This window comes from Marmota flaviventris, chromosome 18 (genome assembly GCF_047511675.1).
Source record: "Marmota flaviventris isolate mMarFla1 chromosome 18, mMarFla1.hap1, whole genome shotgun sequence".
Taxonomy (NCBI): Eukaryota; Metazoa; Chordata; class Mammalia; order Rodentia; family Sciuridae; genus Marmota; species Marmota flaviventris.
In genome coordinates this window covers 38265111-38288550 of record NC_092515.1, presented here as the reverse complement: position 1 = coordinate 38288550, position 23440 = coordinate 38265111, and the positions used below count along the sequence as shown (strand labels likewise).

Here is a 23440-nt window from a genome sequence, read left to right as displayed (position 1 = left end):
TGCCTCACACATACTAGTTAAGTGCTCTACCACTGAATTACAACTGCAGCCCCTTTACTATTTTTTTGTATTAAAAATATTTGACTTTTGTGTGCTAGTTTTCCTTCACGTAAAGAAAAGTTGAGAATACTCATAAACCATAAAACTCAAATTTAAAATTTTTTTTTTTTTTACTTTTATTTCTTATTTTTTTGCTCCTGGGGATTGAACCTAGTTGTGCTTAATCACTAAGCCACATCCCCAGAACTTTTTATTTTTTTGAGACAGGGTCTCACTAAATTTCTTAGGGCCTTGCTAAGTTACTCAGATTGGCCTTGAACTTGTGATTATCCTGCCTCAGCCTTCTAAGTTGCTGCGCTGGAATTACAGGCGTGTACCACCATGACTTCGCCTTTTTATTTATTTTTTGTAATTCTCCTCTGCTACTAAGATATGTACATCCCTAGTCCTGTTAATTTTTTATTTTGAGGTATGGTCTTCCTGAGTTGTTCAAGCTGGCCTTGAACTTGCCATCCTCCTGCCTCAGTTTCTCGAGTCCCCAGGTTGTAGATGTGTGACACCATGTCTGTCTAATACATATGTATAATTCAGTAGCTTTTTAGTAGATTCAAAGTTGTGCAAATCACCACCACTATGTAGTGCTAAAACATTTTTCATCCCCCAAAATAAAGCCCTTGATTTGTTAACGGGCATTTTCCATTTCTTCCTCTCTGTTGTTGCTGACCACTAATCTGCTTTCTACTTCTGTGGATTTGCCTATTCTGAATATTATGTATGAAAGGAATTATATGCTGGATACAGTGGCACATGCCTATAATATCAGAAACTTGGGAGGCTGAGGTAGGGGGATTGCAATTTAATAAGACCCTGTCTCAAGATAAAAAATTAAAAGATATGGGGATGTAGTTCAGTGGTAAAGTGCCCTGAGTTCAATCCCAGTACCCAAAAAATGAATTACATTATACCGTATATGGCCTTATGTGCTTACCTTCTTTCAATCCCCCACCCCAATGGCACCATACTGCGGATTATTTTTTATTTTGAGACAGGGTTTTGCCAAATTGCTAAGGTTGGTCTCCATCTTGCAATCTACTTGCTTCAGCCTCTTCAGTCATTGGGATTACAGGTGTGCATTTCAGTGCCTGGCTTACTTAACAATGTTTTGAAGGTTCATTTATATTGTAGCACATGTCAATACTTCATTCCATTTTGCGGGCAAATAATATTCTGTTGTATTTATTCCACATTTTGTTTATCTGTATAGCAATTGATAGATACTTAGGATTTTTTTGCTTTTTGGTTATTATAAATACTGCTATTTTTAAAAATTTATTTACAATGTTTTGTGTACATTTTGCTTTTTCAGGGTCTCTTGTGTATGTATGTAATGGAATTGCTGGGTCCCATGGGAACTGTGTGTGTGTGTGTGTGTGTGTGTGTGTGTGTATGGGCGCGCGAGTGCGTGTGCACCCGTGTGTGTATATGTGCATGTGGTGCTGGGGATAGAGTTGAAGACTGTTGCCTGCTAGGCAATTTGTTTACAACTGAGTTATACATACCACCAGCCCATATTTAACATTTTGAAGAATTGCCACTTTCTCAAAGGCACTGCATCATTTTTCATTTTCAGGAGCAGTGCATGAGGGTTCCAGTTTCTCCTCAAAGTCACCTAACAGTCGTCATATCTGTCCTTTTTCTTTTAGCCATTCTTGTGGGTGTAAAGTGGTTTTGATTTGCAAATGATAACTGAGTTTTCATGTATTAATTTTTAATGTACTTTTGCAAAATACCTATTCAGATTTTTGGCTCTCAATCTTTTTTTTTTTTTTTTTTGTACTGGGGATTGAACTCGGGGGCACTTAACCACTGAGCCATATCCCCAACCCTATTTTGTATTTTATTTAGAGACAGGGTCTCACTGAGTTGCTTAGCACCTCACCATTGCTAAGGCTGGTTTTGAATACACGATCCTCCTGTCTCAGCCTCCCAGGCTGCTGGGATTAAAGGCTTGAGCCACTGTGCCCAGATCGATCTTTTTCAAAATTACTATTTATTTTTTTTCATGATGCAGAGGATTAAAGCCAGGGGTGCTCTACATTGAGCTGCATTTCCCATCTTTTTGTGTGTGTGTGTGTGTGGGGGGGGGTTTGGTACTGCCGATTATAATAAAGAACGCAGGGTGCTTTGCTACTGAGCTACATCCCCAACCCTTTTTTATTTTTTATTTTGAGACAGTGTCACTAAATTGCTGAGGTTGGCCTTGAACTTGCTGTCCTTCTGCTTTAGCCTCCTGATTAGCTGGAATTATGGGAGTGCTCCATCATGTCCTATAAGTAGAATTACTTTTTATGTAGGTTTGATTTGTGAAGTATTTCATTCAGTCTTTTAAGACAGTTCAGTAGTATGTTTAGTTTTAGTGCATAATACTTATTTATGTATGTATGTATGTATGCATGTATGTATGTTTTTTTGGCCCTGGGGATTGAACTCTGGGGGCACTTAACCATTGAGCCACATCCACAACTCTTCATTCATTCATTCATTCATTTTATGATATCAGGGATTGAATTCAGGGGCACTTACACCAGTAAGCCACATTCCCAACCCTTTTTCTTTTCTTTTCTATTATAGTTATTTTTGGTACCGGGGATTTAACTCAGGGGCACTTACCCACTAAGCCATATCCCCAACCCTTTTTATATTTTATTTAGAGACAGGGTCTTGGTTCAGTTGTGTAGCGTCTCGCCTTTGCTGAGGCTGACTTTGAACTCGAAATCCTCCTGCCTCAGCCTCCTGAACTGCTGAGATTACAGGCGTGTGCCACTGCACCTGGCACTAGCTCTCTTTCATCTATGTATAAAATGTAATTGTACAGGTAACTTCTAGAGTTTAAAATTGAGGTTTGTGTAAGCATATATCTTTTTTTCATTTTTCTTTTTTTTTAGTACTACTGGGTGCTTCTTTTTTTAAAAATATTTATTTTTTAGGTATAGTTGGACACAATACTTTTATTTGTTTTTACGTGGTGCTGAGGATCGAATCCAGGGCCTCACACGTGCTAGGCGAGCGCTCTACTGCTGAGCCACAACCCCAGCCCCTCATTTTTCTTTTTTTGGTACTGGGGTTGAACCCAGGGGTATTTTATCACTGAGCTACATTCTTAGCTGTTTTTTACTATTTTGAGACAGGGTCTCTGTAATTGCTTAGGGCTTTTCAAAGTCACTAAAGCTAGCCTTGAACTTGGAATCCTGAGTTGCTGGGATTATAGGTGTGCTACTGTGTCTGGCAAGTATGCTTTTTTTTTTTTTTTTTAGTGTTCATAGAAATTGTGGTTATGTTTAATTTTATTTTTAAAGTAGATTATTCATCAGGTTGATTAGTCTGTTTTTCCCATTTCTCTACTCCCCACCCCATTAGTGATTAATGGGCTTCATGTGTCCTCAGATAGCCCTTTACCACAGAGCTACATCCAGCCCTCTGTTACATCTAGTCTTAAAAACAGTTCCTGGAATAAATACTCATCTTGCAAGCATCAAACCTAGTTCTACCAGTATCCATTAAAGATTTTCCCTATTGTTCCCTTTATTTGAATTAATTTCTTAGATAAATTCTAAAAGCTGTGTTGGTCAGTGTTTGACTTAACAATTAAATGCAGCTATTATGTAAGTATTTATTCTGTCTTACACAATTAGTTTTCAAATATTTTATGTACCTAATATAATGTATGTCTGTGTGTATGAGCAAAACAGTGTTCTGTTGTTTTGTTCAAGTTGGCCTTAAATTCCTAGACTAAAATGATCCTCCTGCCTCAGCCTAAATAGTTGGGATTACACCCTCTGAAGTGTTGGGACTGCAGGTGTGCACTACCACACCTAGTTAATCACCTTTTTTTCCTTTCAATATTGGGAATTGAACCCAGGGATACTCTACCACTGAGTTATATCCCAGCCCCCCCCCCCTTGTTTTTTAAATATTTATTTTTTAGAAGTAGTTGGACACAATACTTTTATTTTTTTATGTGGTGCTGAAGATCGAACCCAGGGCCTCGTACCTGGTAGGCGAGCGCTCTACCGCTGAGCCATAACCCCAGCCCGATATCCCAGCCCTTTTAATTTGAGATATAGTCTTGCTAAGTTGGTGAGGCTGGGATATACTTGAATGTATTATCCTCCTGCCTCAGGCTCCTGAGTTCCTAGGATTACAGTCATATACAACCATGTTTAGGCTTAATCAACTTTTTATTGAAGTTAATGTGCACATAGAGCAATTCACAATTCATGCATACAGATGAATTTTCATAAAACAAACATGTATCTGTTAAAACCATGCAGATCAAAAAAAATAAAATAAAAGCCAACATCTTCTAGCTTTCCTCTGTTATTTGACATACCAGTTATAACCTAGCAGTTCTACTTCGCACTTGTAGACCTGCATGTGCTCTATGATCAAAAGACTTGTATCATAACATTCTCAAACTAGAAAACAACTTTGGCATCCATCAACAAGGTGTATACTATGATGCATTGAGATTATTAACGGCACAACACGGATAAGTGAAAAATACTAAGCATTCTGTCATTTCAGTCATTCTATGTGTAAAGTAAGTTTTCCCATTTTTATAGCAACTTTTCCATCACAGTGTTCCAGGCATTATTTTTAATGTGATTTAATAGTATTTTTCACATCCTTGCTATAGTCTTGTAGGGTAGGTAGTATTGTCTTTTTTTTTTTTTTTTTTTTTGAGGCAGGGTCTTGCTAAATTGCTTAGGGCCTTTCTACATTGCTGAGGCTGGCCTCAAGTTTGTTATCTTCATCTCTCAGTCTCTGGAGCCACTGGGATTACAGGCATACACCACTGTGCCTGCCTTTGTTTTGGTTATGTAACAGGGATTTAACCCAGGGCTTCATGCATGCTGAGCATATAATCAATCCTGTCTCATTTTATATTGAAGTTCAAAGATTTTATTTTGTCCATTGGTAAATGTATAAAATGGCAGATGCTAAATTTTTGTCCACAGTATTCCTTTGATGAATCCCTTTATATTTGTTAGTAGATGGCAAAAAGCAGAAGAAAATAATTCTGGATCACAAGTAATTTTTATCCCAAGTCGTCTTAACACTTGATAGCCCTACTGTAAGACATCTTCATGTTTCACAGTGTGCCCAAATGACTAGGCCTTTACTGACCTGTCTTTGGATGGGGCCTGCTCCAGGAGGAGTGTGCACTTAGGCAATAGGATTCTTTAGCTGAACCAGGCATGTTGGCATCTGTAATCCCAGAGACTTGAGGCTGTGACAGGAGAATTACAAGTTTGAGGCCAGCCTGAGCAACTTGGTGAAATCCTGTCTTTAAAAAGTAAAAAGGGCTGGGGATGTGGCTCCAGTGATTAAGCGCCCCTAGTTCAGTTCCCAGTAAAGCATGTGTATATATACATGATTGTGCAACTGAGGCACATCTTGGAGGAACTGACTGTTGGGACAACTAGAACTATTTTGGAGGAGTGAATGTGGTGGTACATGTCCAAGTACTCCAGCAATTGTCTCTGTGATCTGGTTGCCTTAATGCTACATTGTAAATTGATTTATTCACCTTTCTTGCTCCCAAGTTCTTGAGGTATAGGGCTTTTTTTTAGTTTATGTCTCCTGTTTCTGATTTAGTGTTTAAATAAAACTGGAATAAAATAAGGAATAAATTAGTCATTAATTTTGAAGGTAAAACATAAGAATGTTGGTTTCAATTGATGACTGAGGTTTCAGTAAGTTTAAGTATTTTTTAGATAAGTAAAATTTGTGTCTTCAGTAGTACCTTTGCAGACAGTCATTTAGAATGTTTAGGAATTTAGAACTGGGGTGGGAACAAAGTTCTAGTTCTTAGCACTCTCAATTTCCTTTGGTGACAAATAAAAAAGGCAAATCCTTGGATGCTTTGTCCTAGTTTATGAGACTGATGTGCTGTAGACTGCATTAAGGAGACAGGTATAATTTATTGCCCTGCTTTGGTTGTAACTTAGTGTGATCAGATCTCATTGCTTGTCTAGGATGTTGTTCCCTTTGTTATTTCTCCTAGTGACAAGTGGGAAGGAGGAATGTTTATTGAATTTGTTCGGTACGTACATTCACTAAACACATGAGCTAGTTGGTATTGCCCCTCCCTCAACTAGTGTTTGAACCCAAGACTTAACACATGGTAGGTGAAAAGCATTCTACTACCGAACTACATCCTTATCCTACACCCCCCACCCCCACCCAGGGACCCTTTACCACTGAGCTACATCCCCATTTCCCCCCTTTTTAAATTTTGGGATGGGGTTCTCACTGAGTTGCCAAGGCTTGCTTTAAACTTGGGATCTTCCTGCTTCGGCCTCCCAAGTCAGTGTGATTACAGTGTGTGCCACTGAGCCCTGCAGATGAACTGTTTTTTAAAATAAAGTAACCCAAACTTAATTCATGTAGGTAATACATTAAAAGTAAATACATTTAAAAAGGTAGGATGTGTTAAAAAGTTAAACATGGAGCTGGGTACGATGGCACATGCCTTTAATCCTGATTCCTTGGGAGACTGAACTAGGGGCATCATAAGCTCAAAGCTAGCCTTAGCAGTTTAGTAAGAACATCAGCAGTTTAGCCATACCCTGTCTAAAAATAAAATTTAAAAGGGACCGGGGATGTGCCTCAGTGGTAAAGTGACCCCTGGGTTCAATTCTTAGTACCAAAAAACAAACAAAAAAAAGAAAATTAAATATGGAGTTGCTCCTTTATTTGTATGCATATTTAGATATTCACTTAGGTATTCCAGTTACTAATCATTGTAATTTAGTAGGTTATAGTTTTCAATTTAAATGCAGGAATTTGGTACATATTTTAAAATAGAACCTTGAGCATTCTTGGGACCTTTCAGATCATGTGCTAGGTAGGTGCTTTTCCATTGAGCCACATACCCAGCCCTCATCTTGGTCTTTTGAGGGAAACATTAGTTGGCCTAATAATTGTCTCTCTTTTTTGTAGTATTGGGGCACTGTACCATTGAGCTACACCCTGATCCCCCCTTTAAATTTTGAGACAGATTCTTACTAGGTTACTGAGACTGGCTCAAACTTGGTTATTTTCAAGCCTCAGCCTCTTGAGTAGCTGGGATTACAAGTGTACGCAGCCATGCCTGAATTGGAAAGGTTCTTAATGATGGTCCAATATTTTCATCTTCAGAAGCTTTGTAGAAAAGCTTTTATTTTTTAAAAAAATTTGAGACAGGGCCTCCCTAAGTTGCTAAGGCTGCCCTTGAAATTGCTTCCCCCTTAACTCATTTTCTGGATGGAGGAAAACGGACACTGAAATAAATTAAATAACATTCTTTTGGGAGTTGGACTGTAAATCCATATTCCTCTACTCAGAATGTTGGATTTTAGGGTAGTGGAATCTATGTGTATTTCTCCCTATCCATCTCTGTAATGTTTGGCAGAGTTGAAGATTAAATCAGGGAAGTTTAATATGATATCCAGCCCAAAGTAGGTAAATGTGTTATTTATTTATTTATCTATTATTTTTTGTAACAGGGATTGAATTCTGGGGTACTCAACCACTGAGCCACATCCCCAGCCCTATTTTGTATTTTATTTAGAGACAGGACTGAGACTAGCTTTAAACCTGTGATCCTCCTGCCTCAGCCTACCAAGCTGCTGGGATTACCACGCTTAGCTATTTATAATTTTCTAATATGGTATTGAGTAAACATTATCACTTATCAGTTTGATAAGCTCTTTTCTAGACTAGATGTGCAAACGTGAGCACAACTATATCAATTCTTTGTTTTCATGTAACTTCTAATGACTGAACAAATTCTGACACAGTGGCAAGTGCTGTGGAGAAAAGTAAAGTAGATCTAAGGAGCAGGTCATGTTGCTGTTACAGGAATGGTAGTTATAGAAGGCCTCACTGAGCAGGTGACTTTAGAGCAGAAGCCTAAAGGAAGTGAAAGAACAAACCATATGTAGAAATACAGAGCTTTCCACTTAGAGGAGATAGGAACTGTTAGAAACACTGGTAGGTTTGAGGAACGTCAAGAAACTAATGGAGCCCAAGTGCAGCATCTAAATCTGTAAAGAGTCAAAGTTGTTGCCACGTGTGGTGGAGCATACCTCTAATTCCAGTGACTCCAGAGGCTGAAGCAGTAGGATCGAAAACTCCAGGTTAGTCTGGAAAACTTATGAAGACCTGGTCTCAAAATTAAAAAAAATTAGGGCCTGTGTTGTAGCTCAGTGGTAGAGTGGTTGCCTAGTACGTGTGAAGCACTGGGTTTGATCCTTAGCACCACATTTTAAAAAATAAAGGTATTATGTCTATCTACAACTAAAAAAAATTTAAAAGACTGGGATGTAGTTTAGGCGTAGAATGTCCCTCAATGTAATCCTCAGTGCTGCCTTTCCCCCTCACAAATAGTGAAGGTTGAGTTCATAGAGGGAATTAGAGTTACATGAAATCATTGCCTTAAAAACTCCCCTTCCCCCTAGCTGCTCGGGAGGCTGAGGCAGGAGGATCACAGATTTGAAGCCAGCCTCAGTAATTTAACAAGACTATAGGCAACCTAGTAAGACTCTATCTCACAATGAAAAATAAAAAGGGCTGCGAATGTAGTTCAGTGGTTAAGCACCCCTGGGTTTAATCCCTGATACCCCAAAACCAAAAAACTCTCACTCTTCTTTGATACTGGGGGTTGAACCCAGAGGTAATTTACACTGAATTAATCTCCAGCGTTCTCCCTTTAAAATAAGTTTTTTTTTTTAAATTGGTTGTACATGACAGTAGAACCCCAACCCTTTTTCTTATTTTGAGACAAGGCCTTCCTGAGGCTCACCTAATACTTTGTGATCCTTCTGCCTCAGCTTCCCAAGTTATGGTGGATACAGGCATGAATTACTGCTTCTGTCAACATTAAAACTTTGAGAAAAACTTTGTATTATAAGGGATAATCACTACTTGTTTTGCTGGTTTTCTGCCATTGACAATAGACTATAAAAAAGAATATAATAGAGAATAGAAAATAAAACAGAATCATTATATGCTTTCATCTTAATCTTATTCTAGAATGAACAAATAATGTAATTTGGGATTTTGCCCTATGAGGTTGGTTTTTGTTTTTTTCCTCCCCCACCCACACTTTTTTTTTTTTTTGGTTACTAGGAATTGAACCCAGGGGTGCTTTACTACTGAGCTACATCCCCAGCCTTTTTTTATTTTGAGATAGGATCTCAATAAATTGATAATGGCTGTCCTTGAATTTGCAATCTTTCTGCCTCAGCTTAAGTTGCTGGGATTATAAGCATGTGCCACTTTACCGGTCTTTTTTTTTTTTTTTTAAACTTCTCATTTATTTGCTTGCAGTAATGTAAATTGAACTATGGGTGTTATACTTGCTAGGTAGATTCTCTGCTGCTGAGCTATACCTCCAGCCCTGTTTTGATTTTTCTAAAAACTCTTTTCTTTTAAACTGTACTTTTGTTCTTTTTAGATTGTGAATCGGCACGGTCCTGAGGCAGACAGGCATTTATTACGCTGCCTATTTTCTCATGTGGATTTCAGTGGCGATGGTAAAAGCAGTGGCAAAGATTTCCATCAGGTATTTGGGGTTACAGAGCTTATGTCCTCTTAGCTCTAATTGCAAATTGAATTATAGTTTTGAGCATAAAGTGCGTAGCTAACAACATCTACAGAATAGCATCCAGAAAATAATCTCAGCCAGATGACTTAATGATGTTGGGTGAATTTCCCTTATTTCTGTGTGTCCCTTCTACCTTGGTGTAGACCTAATTTAGATTAGGAAACTGGGGCCAGGGTTGTCTGAAGCAGGAATTTGAATGTCCTGCTTGACAAGTAAGTAATGAAGAGAGGATATCTCATGTCTTTGAGTCTCTTTAACTTGATTGTAAATCTTGCAAAAGTTTTATCATATTGTTTGTTTTACTAATCTCAAAGGATTCTATTTTGTGTATAGACTTTTTGCTAATAGACTTTATGAGGTTTTTTTAAAATATTTTTTTTTAGTTGTAGTTGGACGCAATGCCTTTATTTTATTATTGTTATGTGGTGCTGAGGATTGAACCCAGCGCCTGGCACTTGCTAGGCGAGCCACAACCCCAGCCCCGACTTTATTATGAGTTTTAAAGAGCTGATTTTGATAATAATGTTTCTATTTTGATAACACTTTTTTGTGTGTTAGATGATGGTTAGTGCTAATGAAAACTCACTTTTTATTTTTAAAGACTCAGTTTCTGATTCAGGAGTGTGCGTCGCTGATTACAAAGCCAAATTTTATCTCAACATTGTCCTATGCCATTGATAATCCATTGCACTATCAGAAGGTTGGTATTATTTTCGTATTTAGTAGTCTTAAGAATGACAACTCTTACTAGGCTTTCCTAATAAAAAGACTCTAAGCCTTGATTTTTTAAAAATATTATTTCTTAATTAATAATTTTTAAGTAGTTACTTTGAAGTCTTTTGTACCTTTGTTATGAATTCAAGCCAGTTCACTTAATAGATAGGATCTTACTAACACCGGGTCGTTTGAAGGCTTAAGCTTATCATTCCATAGTTTTAGGATATGGCATATTATTTCTAGCAGCACCACAGGTTCTGTTGCTAGTATATATTGCATAATTGTTTGCAGTGATAATTTTAAATCTTTTTGAAAATTAAGCTTTTTTTAACAAAAATTTTTCCCCCCAGAGTTTAAAGCCTGCACCCCACTTATTTGCCCAGCTGAGTAAAGTTCTCAAGTTAAGCAAAGTACAAGAGGTAAGTGATTTAAGAAAAGTAGGCAAAATTAGAATTAAAAATAGCCATTTGACTCTTTGGTTAACATAAACCCCTTCTTGTTTCAGGTAATTTTTGGTCTTGCCCTCTTGAATTCTTCCAGCTCAGATCTCAGAGGTTTTGGTGAGTTGCTTTTACCGTAAGAGCAAGATGATTGTCAGATTTAATTTTTGTGTCTGGAAAAAATATATATATTTTTTTAATTTGCTGATGCACCTTTATTTAGTTTATTTATTTATATGTGGTGCTAAAAATCGACCCCAGTGCATTATACATGCTAGGCAAGTGCTGTACTACTGAGCTATGACCTCAGCCCAAAAAATGTAAAATTACCCCTCAGTTCTTTTTTTTTTTTTTTTTTTGAGCAGGGTTACTGGGGAGTAAACTCAGGGTTGCTCAACCACTGATCCACATCTCCAGCCCTATTTCATATTTTATTAAGAGAGTTGCTTAGTGTCTTGCTTTTTGTTGAGGTTGGCAGTCCTCTCATCTCAGCTGCCTGTGCCGCTGGGATTAGAGGTGTGCCATTGCACTCAGGTACCCTCAGTTCTTCTTTTTTTTTTTAATCCAAGGTATTTAGTGTTTTATTTTTGATGGTTTGCAAATGATCATGATAGAGATTTCCATCTTTATCAAATTTCAGTGAATCTCTAAAGAATATTTTTATTCTTTTTTTTTTTTTTCCCCTCAGTCCTTTTTAAAAATACAGTTCTATAGTGTTACTGTGTAACAGATCTCAGGAAACTTTATCTTGTAAAACTCCCCTGTCCCCAGCAAGCCCCTGGCCATTGATCCCTTTATACCTGTTAACTATATCTTAAATAGAGCTATGAAAGTGTTAGAGAGTTACAGAGTGAATTGGTTGAAATGACAAGGATATTACAGTGAACTAGGCCAGCCTCCACAACTGAGCAAGACTTTGTCTCAAAATAAGAAGTTGGTGAAAGAGAAGTATATTTAGATTTTATGTGGTTTTTTTCTCCCCCATTGTGGTGCAGAAATAACCTGTGGTATTTTGTTTGTCTGACTTTTAGCTGCCCAGTTTATCAAACAGAAGCTTCCAGATCTTCTGCGTTCCTACATTGACGCAGACGTCAGTGGAAATCAAGAAGGTGGCTTCCAAGATATAGCAATAGAGGTCCTACACCTCCTCCTCTCCCATCTCCTCTTTGGGCAGAAGGGAGCCTTTGGAGTTGGACAGGAACAGATAGACGCTTTTCTCAAGACACTGCGCAGAGGTAAGGGGATCTTTGTAAACTATAGTAGATGATTTCCTTGGATGATCATGAATGTGTGAAAAAATCATGGTAGGATGAGTGAAGGCAATGATTCACTTTGTTGCATGTTTATAGGTTTTGAAAGAGGAAGAGATTATTTTCTAAATTAAAATATGGAAGCCTTAGAACTTCATTAAAGGAAAAGTATAAAATAAACATTACCACCAATAATCTTGTTAAATTAAGTACCGATCACAGGTGAAACTTGGCATATTTACCTGTAGTCATGTTTTCCCCTTTAGGGAGACTATATTATTGAGACAGGTTGTTTTAGTTTAAAAAGTTTAAAATTCTCCCCCTTTTCTGGGGAGGATTAAATTCATGGCTGTTTTACCACCAAGCTATATCCCCAGCCCCTCCACCCCTCCTTTTCTTTTTTCTTTCTTTCTTTTTGTTTTTTGAGACAGGGTCTAATAGTTGCTTAGGGTTTCACTAACTTGCTGAGGCTGACCTCAGACTTGTGATCCTCCTGCTTCAGCTACCTGAGTTGCTGGGATTACAGGTGTGTGCCCCTGTGCCTGGTGGTGGTCACTTTTGATATACCTATATTACTTCCTTTTCATATACCATTATTATTTTTGGCGTTGTCATTCCAAGTTTATTCCTCATTCTGTTAACCTCACTTTAGAGAGAAAACTATTTAAAAACAAATCTGTGATGGAGCACTGACATCATTAATCTCTATAGGTTTTGTTTACTTGTAATGTTTATATAGTGTAATTTAAACTTCATTAACTTTTTCAGTGAGGGGATGCTTTCTATTTGTTGATGCAATAAACAAATTGATATACTAATTGTTTCTAGTGTCTGCCTTGTGTGGGGATTGATCATCCAATTGTAAAACTTAATATACAGGTTGTGAAGTAGTCAGTACATGCTGGAAACAACAAAAACTAAAAGCCTGCATATGGGTAATTTTTGTGATATAAAACAATTTAAATTCTGAAATTGGTGTGAAATCATAATTTGGGCTACCAGGTTGAAAAAATTAAACTTTATTTTGAATATGAACTTTGTGGAATATTCGGGTTTAGAAGAAGGCTTTGAGAGAGTAAAAGAGAATTGATGGTATTTCATCAGTATGGCAATTGTATGCTTTTTCTTCCCTCAGATTTTCCTCAAGAACGCTGTCCTGTGGTGCTTGCACCACTTTTATACCCTGAAAAACGGGACATTCTAATGGACAGGATCCTGCCTGATTCCGGAGGGGTTGCTAAAACCATGATGGAGAGCTCTTTGGCTGATTTCATGCAAGAAGTAGGCTATGGCTTTTGTGCAAGGTTGGTAGCAATACAAGTCAGACTTTTGATTATTCTTATACCAAGCACAATGTTATTTTTTAATGCAAATTCCTTAGATTCTCTTTTTTTAAAAAATATATTTTGATTGATTTTTGATTCAATTTGTGGTGCTTGGGATTGAACCCAGGGCCTCATACATGCCGGGCAAGTGCTTTTCCAAGTGGGCTGTATCTCTTTCCCAAAGTCCTTAGATTCTTTTTGTTGTTGTTGTTGTTTCTTTCTTTGTTCTTTTTAGTTATGTGACAGTAGAATGTATTTTGACATATTATACAAACATGGAGTACAACTTCCTCTTCTGGTTGTACGTGATGTGAAATTACATTGGTTGTGTATTCATATGTGAACATAGGACAGTAATGTCCGATTTATTCTATTATCCTTCCTAATCCCATTCCTCTTCCCTTCTCTTCGTTCCCCCTTGTGTAATCCAAAGTACTTCTGTTCTTCCCTCCCCTTCCCTCATTGTGAGTTAGCCTCCCCATATCAGAGAGACATTCAGCTTTGTTTTTTTGGGATTGTCTGATTTCACTTAGCATGATACTCTCTAGTTCTATCCATTTCTGGGAAATGCCATAATCTCATTTCTCTTTATGGCTGAGTAATATTCCATTGTGTATATATACCACATTTTCTTTGTTCGTTCACCTTAGATTCTTTAATGTTATCTCTCAAAATTTTTGCTTTTTTCTTTTTTTGACAGTACTGGAGATTAAACCGAGGACATACATAGTGTGTGCTAGTCAAGCACTGTGTTACCGAGTTAGTGATATTTCAAGCCCTTTTTCTCTCTCTCCTCTCCATATTGCAGATTGAACTCTGAGTCATTTATATGCCAGGCAAGTGTGTTTCCACTGAGCTACATCTACAGCCAGTTTTTAAATTTTATTTTGAGACAGGGTCTCCCTATGTTGCCATGAATAACCTTCTGCCTTAGCCTTTCAGCTAGGATCACAGGTGTGTGATACTATGCCCAGCTCTTTGCTTATAAACTTTGATCTTCAACATATTAGTATTGGATCTAGCTATAAACATTCTCAGGGCTGTCCCTACCAGTTTCTCAGATTTAGGAATTGGAGGCTTATTCGTTTATTTGTTTGGGCTTTTTTTTTTTTTGGTATCAGGGATTGAACTCCAGAGTACTCAACCACTGAGCCACATCCCCAGCCCTATTTTGTATTTTATTTAGAGACAGGGTCTCATCAAGTTGCTCAGCACCTCGCCATTGCTGGCTTTCAACTTGCGGTCTTCCTGTCATAGCCTCCCAAGCCACTGAGATTACAGGCGTGTGCCACCATACCCGGCTTTTTGTTGTCGTTGTTGTTGGGGGGGGGGGGCAGGTGGGTAACTGGGGACTTAATCCAGGGGTGCTTTGTTACTGAGCTACATCCCAAATCCTTTGTATTTTTTATTTTGAGACAGAATCTCATTAAGTTGCTGTACTTAAGCTTGCAATTCTCCTGTCTTAGCATGTGCAGTTGCTATGATAACAGGCATGTGCCACCGTGCCTGGCTCCTGAATCCAAGGTTCTCAGCCTAGTTATCAGAGTAAGCATATTTTAACTTTTGGAGAGTAAGAGAATGTTAGACCAGTGTTACGGAACTTTGCCCTTAGTGCCTAATTTTCTCCTCCCAATTCCTCAGTTTTCTCATCATGTCTTCATTTCTTGTCAGCCTTCTTTCATAACAGTGCCACTACCTCCTCTGGCAGTACTGGGGATTGAACCCAGGGACCAACCATCTGCTCTAACCTTGAGTGTCAATGTGACTCCTGGCCCATTTTAATTAGATTTATTTTGAGGCGGCGTCTTGCTAAGTTGCCTAGAGTGGCCTTGACCTCTTGATCCTCATCCTTCTTCCTTCACAAGTAGCTCGAATTATAGGTATATGCTATCTCACCTGGCTTTTCCTCCTGCTTTGTACTTTTATTTTATTTTTTCCTATAATAATGATTCAGCCCAGGGACACTCTATCTCTGAGCTATATCCTCAGCACTTTTTATTTTCTTATTTTGAGACAGGGTCTTGCTAAGTTGCCTAGGCTATCCTCCAACTTTGCAAACCTCCTTCCTCAGTGGCTGAGATTACATGTGTGAGCCACTGTGCCTAGTTATACCCTTTACTTTTCTGTTTTCCTTACCTGTCAGGGCACCAAAGGAAATTTTTAATACATTATTAGTAGCACTAGAAGCACTTAGATCTTTGATATAGTGGACTATTAATGTTTTTTCTGAGAGGAAGTTATTTTTATTTTTATACTGGAGATTTAACCCAGGGATGCTTTACCCCTGAGCTACATCCCAGCCCTTTTTAATTTTTTGTTTTTGAGACAGATTCTTGTTTTGTTGCTGAGGCTGGAGTCAGATTTGTAGTCCTGCCTCATCCTCCCAAGTCAATGGGATTACAGGCATGTGCCACCACACCTAGCACTTTTAAGTATAACTGTTACTGTTTCAAAAGCTGTTGTATAAACTCATTTCCACTTATATTTGAAAAAATGAATTTATAAGTTCTAGGCATATGTACTCACTTTAATTTTTTCTAATTAACTTTCAAGATGCAAAGATCTAGGATGTATTTGCAAGGCTTTTTACATATCAGTAATCAAATTCACCTTCAGTGTAGAAATGATTTTTGATTTATACAGAAATTAGAAGATGCGTTAATTTCTTTGAGAAAAACCATTACTCTTGTCTATTTTCTTCCACTTCTTTACATTTCTGCCATTTTCTCATTTAAGTAGGAGATTATTATGTTTCTGAATATATAAAGGTAATAAGAAATGGATTCATTAATCTGCCTATATTATAAAACTGGTAATCGTCACCCAAGTGTTTAAATTTGTGTGTGTGTGTGTGGGGTGGGTAATGGGGATTGAACCCAGGGCCTGGTGCGTGCTAGGCAGGTGCTCTGCCACTGAACCACATCCCAGTCCAAGGACTCATTTATTAACTGTATTTCTTAATATTTTGTTTTTTGAGGTTGGTAGCATTTTAAATTTATATTTCTGTTTCAGTATTGAAGAATGTCGCAATATAATCATGCAGTTTGGTGTTCGGGAGGTCACAGCTGCCCAGGTTGCAAGGGTTTTAGGAATGATGGCTCGAACTCATTCAGGATTAACAGATGGTATTCCATTACAGGTTTGTTGAGTTTAGCTACTTTATTTAAGTGGGTTAATGTCCTGTTCTCTTTATTTTGTTGAATAAATTATAGTGTGATAGATAGTTGGATAGTTGGATTTATTTAATGCAAGTTTTACTTCTACAGAGTATCTCTGCACCTGGCAGTGGGATCTGGAGTGATGGGAAAGATAAAAGTGATGGAGCTCAGGCACACACATGGAATGTGGAAGTCTTGATTGATGTTCTTAAAGAACTGGTAGGTACATGTAATCAGTTTTTTTGATTTATTAATATTATATGTTTTATTTATTTAAAAAAATGTAAGTTTTTACAAATTCCAACTGAATAAGAGCAGCAGTGTGCTGTAATTCTCTTACTTTATAGCTTCAAAAAATAATGATGCAGGCTGGGATTGTAGCTCAGAGAGAGAGTGCTTGCCTAGCATGTTTGAGGCACTGGGTTTAATCCTTAGCACCACATGAAAAATAAATAAATAAAATTAAGGTGTTGTGTCTATCTACAACTAAAAAAAAAAAAAAATTTTTTTTAAAATAATGATGCAAGCTATGTTGGCACACACCTGTAATCTGAACGATTTAGGAGACCAAAACAGGAAAATAGTCAGTTTTAGGCCAGTCTTAGCATCTTAGACCCTGTCTTAAACTTTTTAATGGTGCTGGGCATTGAACCCAGAGCTTTATTCATGGTAGGCAAATGCTCTACCACTGAACTGTATCCATAGCCCCTTTTCTTTTAAAATACTTTTGTCTTTTTTTATTGTTTTTACTTTAAAAAAAATATTTATTTATTTATTTAAGTTGTAGTTGGACACAATATCTTTATTTTTAAGTGGTGCTGAGGATTGAACCCAGTGCCTCACCCATGCAGGCGGTTGCTCTACCACTGAGTTACAGCCCCAGCCCCTGTTTTTACTTTTTATAAAAATATTTTTTTTAGCCGGGTGCAATGGCACACAATCTCTAATTGACACTGAATAACAGTACAGACTTTTAATTTTACCATAAGCTTTAAACTAGATTACTTTTTCCATGATATTTATGCCTGTAGCATTATTCAACACATGATCCATTATATATACACTCCAACCCCTATGTTAACCACTTCTTCAAGTATCTATTAATATTTCTCATTGCTATAATAATTCTAATCACATGTAATAATCTGTTCCAACTTTTAATTGGATGAGAGGGAGTAGGTTTATATCATTCTTACTGATTGGTTGATGGTACAGTCGAACAAGTGCTAATACGGCAGCCTTATAGGCCATTTTATATAACCGAATCGGAGATATTGGATTTGTTTTAGCTATAACATGATTCCTACTAAACTCAAACTCATGAGAATTCCAACAATTATTCATAATAGATACCACTCTATTTCGTCTCCTGGGCTTATTTCTAGCAGCAGTGGGAAAATCAGCCCATTTTGACCTACACCCTTGACTCCCTTCTGCTATAGAAAGCCCAACCCCTATATCAGCCCTACTGCACTCTAGTATCATAGTTGTAGTAGGAATTCTTCTTACAGTTCGTTTTTATCCACTAATAGAGAATAATAAAAAGTATACAAACTCTTGCCCTATGTTTAGGAGCTATCCCCACTCTATTTACTACCATGTGCCCTTACCCAAAATGATATTAAAAAAAAAAAAAAATTATTGCATTTTCTACCTCAAGCCAACTGGGACTAATGATAGTAACCATTGATATTAACCAACCTTCATATCCGTACTCATGCATTCTTTAAAGCCATATTATTTATGTGCTCTGGCTCAATCATCCACAACCTAAATTATGAACAAGATATCCATAAAACAGGAGGACTGTATAAGGCTCTATCATTTACTTCTTCCTAACTCATTATTGGAAGCCTTGCATTAATAGGCACATGTTTCCTAACTGGATTTTACTCCAAAGACTTCATTATAGAATCCGCAAACATGTCATATACCAACACCTGAGCCCTCGCCATCACACTCATTGCCAACAGCACGCATATCATTTTCTTTGCTCTAATAGGACAACCTCAATTTTCAACACTAATCTCTATTAACGAAAACAAAACAACCCTCAATTAATTAATTCTATAAAAAGCCTTTTAATCGGCAGCATTTTTTTTGCAGGATTTTTCCTATCATATAATATCCCTCCCATAAATACACCAATTCTAACCATGCCTTTGTACTTAAAATTATAGCACTACTAATCACCATTCTAGGATTCACAATCACTATATAACTAAATCAACTAACCCTAAACCTAAAAACTAAGTTCTACTTCAATATATCTTAATTCTCTAACCTGTTAGGTTACTTTCCCATTACCACACACCGTTTATACCCCCATTTAAACCTTATCACAAGCCACTGTAATCACAGTGGCTCAGGAGGCTGAAGTAGGAGGATCAGGAGTTCAAAGTTTCAACAAAAAGCAAGGCACTCAGCAACTCAGTGAGACCCCCCTGTCTCAAAACGAAATATGAAATAGGGCTGGGGATGTGTCTCAGTAGTAAAGTGCCCCTGAGTTCAATCCCTGATACAAAAAAAAAAAAAAAAAAAAACCTTTTTAAAAATGACACTTTATATTTATTTTTTGAACCCATGGGTACTGTACCTCTGAGATTATATACCCAGTCTTTTAAATTTTTTAATTTTTATGTTACCTGGGATAGAACCTGGGTGCGTTTATCCACTGAGTCACAACCCCAGCCCTGAGTTGCTTAGGGCCTTGCCAGGTTGCTGAGGCTGGCTTTGAACTTGTGATCCTTCTGACTCAGCCTCTTGAACTGCTGAGATTACAGGCATGTGACACCACACCCAGCCCCCCCCACCTGTTGGGTGTTTTTTTGTTTGTTTGTTTGTTTGTTTTGTTTGCTAAACTGCTTAGGGCCTTGCTAAGTTGTTGAGGCTGACATTGAACTTGAAATCCTCCTGCCTTAGTCTCCAGAGTCACTGGGAGTAAAGGTGTGCACTGCTGCTTCTTTTTTCCTTTATATATTTAATTGTAAGATGATAATGCACCATAAATATTACTCTGTATTAATGAGAACCTTTGTGTGATGCATTCTGTTTTGAAACTTTTTAAGAGCTTGTGGAGGTCTTTCAAATCTTTTCAATCCTACAATATTTTTTCTTGTGTGTGTATATCTGTCTGCCTGTCTGTGTGTGCCATGGTGGGTATCAAGACCAGGGCCTCTAACATGCTAAGAACATGCTGTATCACTGAGCTACACCCCAGCCAAATTCAATAACTTACTTAAATTTCAGATTTTACTTAACCCTTTATTTCATGAAAGTTTGCACACATTAAACTTTGGAATGCTTTTTTATTTATTAGAACCCGAGTTTGAACTTCAAGGAAGTAACTTATGAACTGGACCATCCTGGATTTCAAATTCGTGACAGTAAAGGACTTCATAATGTGGTTTATGGCATTCAAAGGGGTTTGGGTATGGAAGTATTCCCAGTTGATTTCATATATAGACCTTGGAAACATGCGGAAGGCCAGGTAAGTGAATGGTATTTAACTGCAGAAGAAGAAGAAAAAAATTATTGCTATTGTATCTTCTACCCGTTGATTGATAAGGAGTATTTGTTTTACATAGCTTAGAAAAGCAGGCATCATCATAAATATTGAAGAAATAGTAGTTTATTATAATCCTTTGAGGTTTTGAAATCAAGCTGCTTTCTGAGTAGTTTAATAATGTTGGTCTTCAAGATCATCTCATTTTGTACCTTTGGTCTTTCTGAATTGCATGTTTTTTTAAAATGACCCATTATTATTATTATTATTATTATTATTATTATTATTATTATTGTTACAGATAAACAGCATGCCTTCATTTTATTATTTTTATGTGGTGCTGAATTGAACCCAGTGCCTACACATGCCAGGAAAGCACTCTGCCACTGAGCCCCAGCCCTATTGCCCTTTTTTTGAGGACAAATAATTAAGGTTTTTAATTGGAAATGTCTAATAACCCTGAGGTTATCTTAAGGAAAATATTTTAAATTTTTATAGCATTCACAATCATGTTTGGTAGTTAGGAGTCTCTTTATTTTTGTTTCAGCTATCCTTCATTCAGCATTCCCTGATAAATCCAGAGATTTTCTGTTTTGCTGACTATCCTTGTCATACTGTTGCCACTGATATTTTGAAAGCACCACCAGAGGATGACAATCGTGAAATTGCCACATGGTAAATATTCTCAGCTCCCTTATCTTTAAAGGGTCACTTGTGTGTGTGTGTGTGTGTGTGTGTGTGTGTGTTTTTAATATAATCCTAACAGTAAGCAAGTATGTAGTTAATAGAATTAAATTAAAACAGTATTTTTAGGAGCCTACTTAAGTCTTTGTAGAGGGTGTCAGTGGATAAAATTCTTTAGTTCTCCTTACTAGTTACATCTCTATTTTTATAAGGTCTGCCATTAGACATTTTCTAAAGCATCAGAAATTTAGAACTATCAAATACTAGAAGGAGGTTTGTGATTCTCCCTTGGTGTTAGAAGCTTATTCTTCTGTGTAGATTTGCTTGCTTGCTTGCTTTTGTAAGTTGCTCAAGATGGCCAATTTATACAGCCTTCTACTTCCAGCCCAATTATCTAGTTTTCTAAGTTCTAGTTCTAAATTTCTGAGGGAATCTGACTCTGAAACAAACTCTGAATTAGGTTCCTCGTGGTTCTCTTTGTCCAGAAATTCCTCAGGGAATCAGATAAGGATGGTGAAAATACTTCCACATTGTTGAAATCATTCATGGCTTCAGGGAGGGGACATGACCTGGGTTATTCCAGAGGCACCTGCTTCACTGTTTCTTCAGATGATTTGTAACTGTAACCAGCTCCTCTATGGGTTCTATATCTGTCTTTGAATAAACTGATGATTGAAAATATTTGGAAAGCAAACATTGTTTCTGTACTGTAAGGATAGACTACTTGTGATTTTTCTGAGCAATATAGTAATAAAGTTATTTACATGATGTTTGCAGTTTAGCAGGTTTTACAAGTAAAGTAGAGATTATGTAAAGTTTTTTGGGGGATCTAGGTAGGTTTGTCGCCCCCCACCCCCTGCCGTACCAGGGATTGAACCCTTAGGTGCTTTCTTGTATTTCATTTACAGACAGGGTCACGCTGAGTTTCTTAGGGCTGTGCTAAGTTGCTGAGGGTGGCTTTGAATTCAGGATCCTCCTGCCTCAGCCTCTTAAGCCCCTGGGATTATAGGCTTGTGCCACCGCACCCAGCTGGTTTTACTCTAAAGTCTCAATAGTCAACATCTTACATCTTACATCTTCGACTTTGCTTGCCACATTGATCTTTGTAGTAGCCGCTTAACTCTGGTAGTACAAGAAATAACATGGTTGTGGCCAAAATATTATTTTTAAAACAGTCTGTGGGTGGGATTTCCCTTTTGAATATTGTTTACAACCCTGGTTCTGATAAATTGACCCTTACAATTATTTACTCTTCTCCCAAGTACAAGCTATAACATTGGATTTACAAGCTGGTGGTTCTTTTTCCTGTTAATCTTAATGTGTGTAGTAGTATTTCTTCATTTTATTTTAACAGATAGACCTCTTCAATTTTTGTAAGACTTAAAAGGCATGATCACAATTGAACAAGTAATAATTCCTTAATATAGCTATTAGATTTAGGTTTCCCTCTTTGGCTCAAAAATGTCTTTTACAGTTTCTGTGAGAATCCATACAAAGGTGATATAGTGTCTTTAATTTCACAAGCCTGTTTCTCTTTCCCTGCCTCGCCTCTCCCCTCTCCTATGCCCCCTCCCTCTCATGATTTTTTTTTTTTATTGCTAATACATCATTTATCCTCCAGTCTGTCCTGTGTTTCCTCATGGTGTTCAGTTTGTTTCTTTATCCTCATATCCATCATGTACTCTAAGGGTAAATTTAGATCTTCAGACTAGATTTAAGTCAACCAGGCCAGGTGCAGTGGCACATACCTATAATCTTAGTAACTTGGGAAGTTGAGACATGAGGATTCTAAGTTATAGCCCAGCCTTAGTAAGTTAGTAAGACCCTGATTGTCCCTGATGAAAAGATGAAAAGAGCTAGGATATAACTCAGGACAGCCTCAGTAATTTCATGAGACCCTGTCTCTAAAGAAAAAACAAAAAGGGTTAGGTATGTAACCCAGTTGGGATGGTAAAACACTCCTGGGCTCTATCCCCATTACTGCCCCCTCCCCCCCCCCAAAAAAAAAGCCCAAAATAATATAATAATAATAAACCAACCAAATTGAACTTTGGGCCAGGAAACATTCATGGTGGGCATTATGGGCTTCAAACTTGGCATCACACCAGAAGTTCACACTTTCTTAAAATTTTGCATTACCAGAGTGATATGTCTGTATTTTTTGTGGAATTTTTCTTGTGCTTTGTGATTTGTTTGTTTGTACCAGGGATTGAACACAGAGACACTTAACCCCTGAGACACATCCTCAGCCTTTTTTATTTTGAGACAGGATCTCACTAAGTTGCTTAGGCTAGCTTTAAACTTGAGATCCTCCTGCCTCAGCCTCCCAAGTAACTGAGATTTCAGGCATGTGCCACTGTGCCTGGCTAATTTGTTTCTTTTACTTCACCCTAATCGTAAAAATTTCTCTTAGGCTTGGAGGATCTGTGGTTATGCAAACATCCAGTGGATTCATCCTGTTCTTCATCAGTTATTGCCTTTTATTTTTTTTTTAATTTTTTAAATATTTATTTTTTTAGTTTTCGGCGGACACAACACCTTTGTTGGTATGTGGTGCTGAGGATCCAACCCGGGCCGCACACATGCCAGGCGAGCGCACTACTGCTTGAGCCACATCCCCAGCCCCAGTTATTGCCTTTTAATGATTATGGCTTTTACTTTTCTTGGTTGGTGCTGGGAATTTAATCTAGGGCTTCCTGCAGGCTAGGC

The 23440-nt window shown here is 37.6% G+C and overlaps 1 protein-coding gene across 10 annotated transcripts in view; it reads left to right on the top strand.

The window, feature by feature from the left end:
* Cnot1 (CCR4-NOT transcription complex subunit 1) overlaps positions 1–23440 on the top strand; it is an 80861-nt gene that overhangs the window by 12646 nt on the left and 44775 nt on the right. For all 10 annotated transcript variants that reach the window (XM_027939179.3, XM_027939182.2, XM_027939177.3 and 7 more), the window contains 10 exons: positions 9503–9610; positions 10254–10352; positions 10720–10788; positions 10875–10929; positions 11841–12044; positions 13195–13363; positions 16397–16523; positions 16651–16761; positions 19862–20032; positions 20595–20722. In XM_027939179.3, the coding sequence (XP_027794980.1) occupies positions 9503–9610; positions 10254–10352; positions 10720–10788; positions 10875–10929; positions 11841–12044; positions 13195–13363; positions 16397–16523; positions 16651–16761; positions 19862–20032; positions 20595–20722 (1241 nt within the window). The remainder of the gene's footprint in view (positions 1–9502; positions 9611–10253; positions 10353–10719; positions 10789–10874; positions 10930–11840; positions 12045–13194; positions 13364–16396; positions 16524–16650; positions 16762–19861; positions 20033–20594; positions 20723–23440) is intronic.